This window comes from Strongylocentrotus purpuratus, unplaced genomic scaffold (assembly GCF_000002235.5).
Source record: "Strongylocentrotus purpuratus isolate Spur 01 unplaced genomic scaffold, Spur_5.0 spur5_scaffold_16, whole genome shotgun sequence".
Taxonomy (NCBI): Eukaryota; Metazoa; Echinodermata; class Echinoidea; order Camarodonta; family Strongylocentrotidae; genus Strongylocentrotus; species Strongylocentrotus purpuratus.
Genome location: NW_022145601.1, coordinates 22,498,705 through 22,505,788, shown reverse-complemented (window position 1 = coordinate 22,505,788; position 7,084 = coordinate 22,498,705). Strand labels below are relative to the sequence as shown.

Below are 7,084 nucleotides of genomic sequence, written 5' to 3'. Positions count from 1 at the left end.
TAGCCCAGGTTAATGACGAAATCGTGGTAGGCCGCTGGTAGGCCACTGCATATGCGATGCAATTGTCCAATTTGTAAACACGTGGCGTGGCTTTCAAATTATCTAGCAACATGCTTACAAACTATAGTAACAGTCGTGGTAAACTCAATTACCAAAATATAGTTTGAAATAATATTTGGTTCATACTGGTAAGTTCATCAGTGGCCTAGATTTTGAGGGGACATCTGCATCACGAAGGGGGGGGGGGGGGGTGTGACCGATATTATAAGATGGATTGCATGCAAATATAAAGGTTATTGATATTAAAAGGAGTAGATTCGGATGTTTTTCTATATAAAATTCAAATGCACACATCTACTTATAAACAAATATACACATACAGATTAAAACAGACGACAGGATAGCTTAACTCAATAGCATCAGTATAATGTTTATGTTTTACCAAGAGGGCAAGAACAAAAAAAAAGACTTAAATGTGAATATAATAGAAAATATCACATTTATACATGAAAGCAATATCAAATCCACCTTTTTCTACCAGATTTATATAACGAATCGGTCCCAAGCCCCTTCTTTACAGGTTCCCCTTTTCCCCTTTCCCTTTATTTCTTTTTCTCTTTCCCCCCGTTTATGAATTACCAGATTATTGACGATGAAGCGGTATGGATTAAGTTGCCATTAACTTTTGCGAACTGCATTGTTCATAGTTTGCAAATGGAAAAAATAAGGATGAGTTCTGGTAAAACTGAATAATGACAATCTGTAAGCCTTCTATTTCTTTTATTCGTGTAATATAGAAGAAAAACATAACTGCAATATCATATGAAAGGAAGAGTGCTCTTCAATTCCCCTACATTTCCAATATGAGCGGAGATATTCGGACATCGCTTTGATACCAAATGTGTGAGTGTAGTTCCATATACTCTTGTCTCTGTGCAGTGCTTTCATCAAGACTAATTTTTGCATCGTTCTTATAAAATTGTACAGCTCTCATAATAGAAATATATTCTTATTTTAATACAACATAACCAACATTAAACAATAGCTTCTAGATATTCTTCTTTTTCAAAGATTCGATCGCATTAACCAGAACTATATCAAACTCTTTCAAACCTTCCAAATGGCACACACGTCAATTGGCATTTAACTGCGAATATTTAAAAAAAAAAAAGAAGCTTTGCATAACAATTCATTTTCTGTTATTAATTGGCGACAAGACAAACCCTTCCGCAACATTTCTGGTAAATTCCTGCAGCAAACTTAGGAATAAGCTAGAATCCGTTTGTCGAAAGGGTAATCCGACATTTGCTCCTGGTTATGTGTTCGTCAAAATTATATAGCGTTAGGAAGTAGGGTTTCTATTTGGCTTTAGGTAAGTTTTAGGGTTAGGGTTAGGTTTAGTGTTCGGTCCAGGGCTGAATATAAGAACTTGGTTAGTGTAGGAAATTGCGGCGGGCCAATTATCACAGGAGCAAGCGTCGTCCAACAGTGCCCATGAAAAATAAACCGGTTTACTAAACATATTCACATTTGGATGTTTCTTTCCTGGCTTTTCTGAGTTATTCCATTAACCTGTTATAAATGAATGATACTTGGAATCCAGTCTGCATACCTTACTTGTTGCTATTTCGGACAAGCCTCGGGCAAAGCTTTCAGGTTGTCAAGATAAATCGCTGTTCACAAGACAAGGTATGCATGAAAATTGAATATGTTTGTAAACCGGCCTATTTAGTGTGGCAAAGGCATAGCTGAGTGGCATAAAAAGATATTAACGATATTACGGACTCTGTCAACGTGAGCGCCCCTCAAGGGGCACTAGGGCTTTCTACATAGGACGACTGCTCGTCCGAATATTCCGTGTCGTTGGTGGTCGTTGACTCCGTACTCCATGACGACGTCGACGTGTAAAACGAGCACGGTTTGCATTCGCATTCCTCCACCACTTCGACATGCTTGTGAAGTACAGTGTCACCATCTACAGCATTGCAAGAAAGTGGAATCTATGTGAAGAAAAAAAAACATAAAATGAATAAATATCGAACACATAGAATTGATTATCTCACAACGATATTTTCTGTCTTGTTTTAGAAATAAATATGAGGCTAGACATTGGCTCGGTAATCATCTAATACCCAGGGCACAAGAGACATCATTTTTTTTGCGTTATACCATGTGCTATTAATCAAGTAAAGGCAATTCCTATACCGCGTACGCCTGAAATTTAACGGCGTTGTTCACATTGGACTCGTTAGGACGATGTTAAACTCGCCGTGCTCGCATGGTGCGTCAGAGACAGCACCAGCCGCTGACGTAGTCTTGCGTCAGTCGAATAACACCTCGTGTGCAATGGGCATGAATAAAGATTGATTAACTTGACGTTGACCCAACTATTTTGATTAATTAGCCTTTTAAACGAATCTTATGCAAAATGGATACGACGTGAATTCAACTATTTGTGTAATTGGAAGGGTCACATGACATTAAAGAGAATGGAAATTCACTTATTTTATTTCAGTACTGTGTAATCTTCACTTGCTTTAATGCCAAAAGCATTTTCCTCATGTTTATCTAACAATATTGAAAAGACTTTGTCAAAATCAAAATAATGCCTTGTTCACCACATATTAAAATTTGAAGGAAAAAAAAAGTACATGACCCATGACATAACCCGAAGATGATTTCTACCGCATATAAAATATGGTATACAAAAATGCCGTTGGGTTCATTTCTTGAAAGTCTTGGGTATCGTGTTTTACGAATACTTACTGTCACCCATGTTACTCTGGAAGGCTGGCAGCAGTCACATGATTTAAATTGGGATCGGATATCGTGTGGAAAAATCTTAGGAACGGTGAAACTGTAACACTGCCCAGCACACATCTGTCAAAAGAAAAAAAAAAAGATAAATAACATGCCGATGAAATAATAATAAGAAAATGTTAAACAAAAACAGCATTGAAATGTAAAAAAAATAACTTAAGAGATAAATGCAGATGACTCATTGTGCTCAAGATTAAAGTTAGTCGCAAGGACGCATAAACCGACTAGCCAAGAGTTATGATTAATACTCTTTTAACCAGCGTGTACCGTTTCAGGGGGAATCCATTATAGGATCATTCAAAGAGGGTGGCACAATCTGAAGAATTTCTTAATCAATAAAGTAAAGAAGGAGTTGTAAGATACGCTTTCCTTTCCAATCGGACTGGCTTCTGAAAAAATACGATAATTTAAAGTCTTTTTTTTCTCAAGAAATTTACCTTATTCGGAATCGTTCTCGCCGTACATCCGGGGCTTTCTATCACCTGACTAATGGGGCGAGCCACACACCACGTGGTGTCGTGTGGAAAGAGAACTGTCCTATCAATAAGGTGTGCGCCGTAATGTGTATCCGACGAATCAGATTGCGGGGACATTGTCACGTGGTCTTGATCGTGTCTCTTTTGTGTATCTGTAGGGAGGTCATTGCTGCCTTGTGAGGACACCCTATGATGAAACACACGCGATGCGACGTCCGCATGTGGGACGGATGACGTCATTAAGGCACACGCCAAAAGGGAGCTTATCCAAAGGACTGCGGCGATCATATTGTGATAATGTTGTCTTTCTATCGATTAGTTTTCTGTCAGGTGCGAAAGGAAAAACAAATGTATTTTTTGTTAATCTGATCACTTCGGCAAGATTCTGGGCAAAGGCATGGGAAAATCAAGTTTTAGGGGATAAAAAGGAAAATTAATGGGATAAAAATATATAAAGCAGTTAATAAATAGTGAGGCAATGACTTCTCAACCTGATTACAAATTTGGCAATGTGTGTAGTGATTTTTTTTTAAAAAGTTCCTTAGTTTGTCATACTGTTTAAACAATTCATAACTTCCGATTTCACTAATTTGTTGTGCTCTGTTTCTGTTTATTTTCGGCATCTATTAAAAGCAAAATATGTTTGGAGTGGACTTAGCCTTTAACACACAACAAAGGTTTTGGTCATCCGCCTTGTTAGATTCAATCCTATGACACTTGGTTCGACTGCGCTTTGCCGGCTGAGCCGACTCTCTTTCTCATTATGAAAGCGTTACCATTATGAATAAAGATCAGAGGGGAAATCTTCAGAATTTTAACAAAATTTGTATGAATTTTATCTATATCGTATGGGGTTGTTGTCTTCGTTAAGAGTCAAATTGTACGTGTCACTTTAACCCACTTGATTGTTATTTTAAATAGGTTATTCTAATTTGACATAAATAGTTCTTACGACAAATAGAAGCTGCAAATGTATCGTCAAATTGGATAACGCCCTTGTTATGACATTCAGGATGAGATGGTTAAAGATTTCTGACGTTGTCATATTTTCGAACTTTTCCAAAATAGTAACATATTAGCGATCAATTTCACACTCGTCATGTCTGCCATGTTAACACCAATGCATTAAGTACTTCAATCTTGAACATATAAAGTATTTTCAGAACGCTTCAATACCTCTCAGTCTATCAAAAAGAGCTATCAAATATGACAAGGAGGTTATTTAGAGCTAAGAGCCGTTAAAATTCCATCCCTCAATTGCTACTTAGACTGGCTGGTATGCACACCCACTCGCACGCGCAATCCACTCACACATTTAACCCACGCACCTATTAAATTCACTACTTGACAAGTTATCTGACATAGTTTCCAGACAGTCATTATCTCGAAGTCGCTCGCTAAACTCTGGGAAAGTGGCGTCCGCCAGCTAATAAACAGCAAGTGAGTCACAGAATATCAGTGAAAAATATGTATAATATTCTTCCTTATACTTCCTTATATTGATTATAAATAAAAGTTAATTAATTTCGTTGCATGTATGACAATCGTTAAGGGATTCAAAGACTATAAGTGGAAAATTAATTATAATGTTTTTCCTGAAGGCGAAATTTGACGTTTACTAAGTCCGTTCAGGGGCGTACGCAGGGGGGGGGGTTTGGGGGTTCAAACCCCCCCTTTGGTATTTTTATGTATGTAAACCCCCCTAAAAAAACCTAACCCCCCCCCCCCCCCCCGATTTTCAAATTTTCGGGAGCAAAATATTTTAAACCCCCCCCCCCTTGAAAAAATCCTGCGTACGCCCCTGAGTCCGTTGCATGTATGACATTCACCTAGTGATGTATAAAATATTAACGAAAATTGATGATAATATATTCTTCCTTTAGAACTAAATATGAAGGCAATTATATCAATTCCCGGAACGCTGTATGTTTGGCAATAACCTAATGTGCCTGCCTTGATGTATTAACTTGGATGAACATAAAAAAGACGCACACTTTCTCTTAATTTGTATGGGCTTCTATAGTCTATGCTTCTTGTAAACGTTCATTCTTGCCAAAAGCCGTCAGAACTGTAAATGACAAAGTCAAAACGTTCGAACAAAATGAATAACCGCATTTACATTGGGTATCAATCTTCTAATAAAAACACACTTCAGTGTTCAACAATTACTTTCAATGATCGTTCAATTAACTTCTTGTTGTAAACAAAATACTAGAGTGAACAATGTATAAACTTTAAAATATGCATCTCTACCTGAAGTATTCATTGTTTCTTAGGTATAACCTTCATTCACATTGTGTACCAATATTATTGTTATTAAGTGACTTCACCAGAATACTTATTATATACTTAGAATAACAATTTTGTGCTTTACATTATTAGGGTTAATTTAACACAACCAAAATATTAACTATTCATCATAATGGTATAAACTTATTTCAGTGGGGGCACTTATGAATGATTATACCACTGTGCCTGCTGAGTGCTTACATCAAAGACAGACCGATTTACTTGGTACAGTTTATAATAATACTAATAATAATAATAGCCTAATAGTCCACTCCAAATTTTATTAAACCGAATCGGAAATTCTTTTTGCCCAATTGATCGTGAGCCCGGCAGCCACTGAGCAGCGCCAGATCGACGTTACTCTATCCCCTTATTGTTGAATGCCAAAACAAGGTAGCAACAACTCCCATCTTTTAACGTCTTTTGGTATGACGCGGCCGGGATTCGAACCCATGACCTCCCAGTTGTGAGGCGGACTCCCTACTGACTGAGCCAACACTCCGGTACAGCCCTTTTGAAAAAAATCTCAAGGGTTGATGGCTTCCTTGGCGAGCTATGTTCGTAAATCATCAAACATTTATTTGCACCACTTATTTCCCTTTGATTAAAGTGCTAGCACCCCCAAACTAACGAGTGCCGACTGTATACGTTTAATGATATAAATAATATTATTAGACTATTAATGCTGATATTCTTCCTTGTATAAACCGATATATAAAGTTCATGAAATCCGTTGTATATAAGGCAATCCCTAAGTGATTTGGAGAATATTAGTGGACTAATGATATTCTTCCTCGAAAACGGAATATGAAGTTTACTAATTCGGTTGTATATATGACAGTCACCTAGTGATTTAAAGGATATAAGTGGACAATTTATGATGATATTCTTCCTTGAAAATGAAATATAAAGTTTACTAATTCCGTTGTATATATGGCAATCTCCTAGTGATTTAAAGAATAATAGTGGACAATTAATGATGATATTCTTCCCTGAAAACTAGATATGAAGGTTAGTTTTTGAATTCCGGTGTATAGTGATTTAAAAAAAATATCAGTGGACAATTAAATATGATTTTCTTCCTCGAAAAATGAAATATGAAGCTGACTCATTTCGTTGTATACATATGACAATCACATTATGATTTAAAGAATATTTGTTGAAATTAATGATTTTCTTTTAAGGACATTCGTAAGTGTTGGTCTCTAAATAACTCTATCATTACGAATTTCGGAGTGACCAGAACAAAAGTATGTCCTTGTTGTAATGCTAATCGAGAATGACGTCAATTTTCACTACTGGTGATAGAGTTAATTTAGAAAGTGTTAAAACATACCTATATATTTAGAACCAAGGCGACTTAATGAGAATAACCTGCATTAGTTCAAGCTTTTAGAAGCAGGTTGTAGTGTCAGTTGAGTTCAAAGGGGTCAACATGATTTCCTTAATTTCTTCTTTTTTTACAAAAGTGAGTGTTCAACAGAAGGTCTAAAAGTTTC

General features: G+C 36.6%; 1 protein-coding gene across 1 annotated transcript; it reads right to left on the bottom strand.

Moving 5' to 3' along the window:
• Nucleotides 1–1,567: 1,567 nt before the first annotated feature.
• On the bottom strand, nt 1,568–3,613 carry LOC105437446 (gremlin-1-like). The gene is made up of 3 exons (XM_030987613.1): nt 3,258–3,613; nt 2,767–2,880; nt 1,568–2,000 (listed from the first exon to the last, which is right to left on the bottom strand). The coding sequence occupies exons 1-3, from the start codon at nt 3,582–3,584 to the stop codon at nt 1,806–1,808; spliced, it is 636 nt and encodes a 211-aa protein (XP_030843473.1). The 5' UTR covers nt 3,585–3,613; the 3' UTR covers nt 1,568–1,805.
• Nucleotides 3,614–7,084: the final 3,471 nt, after the last annotated feature.

Coding starts and splice junctions, on each gene's coding strand:
- LOC105437446 (XM_030987613.1), bottom strand. CDS start 3,584: ATGATCGCCGCAGTCCTTTGGATAAGCTCCCTTTTGGCGTGTGCCTTA. Junction 2,881..3,257: donor CGAGAACGATTCCGAATAAG/GTAAATTTCTTG, acceptor TTCTTTTGACAG/ATGTGTGCTGGGCAGTGTTA. Junction 2,001..2,766: donor CCAGAGTAACATGGGTGACA/GTAAGTATTCGT, acceptor TTCTTCACATAG/ATTCCACTTTCTTGCAATGC.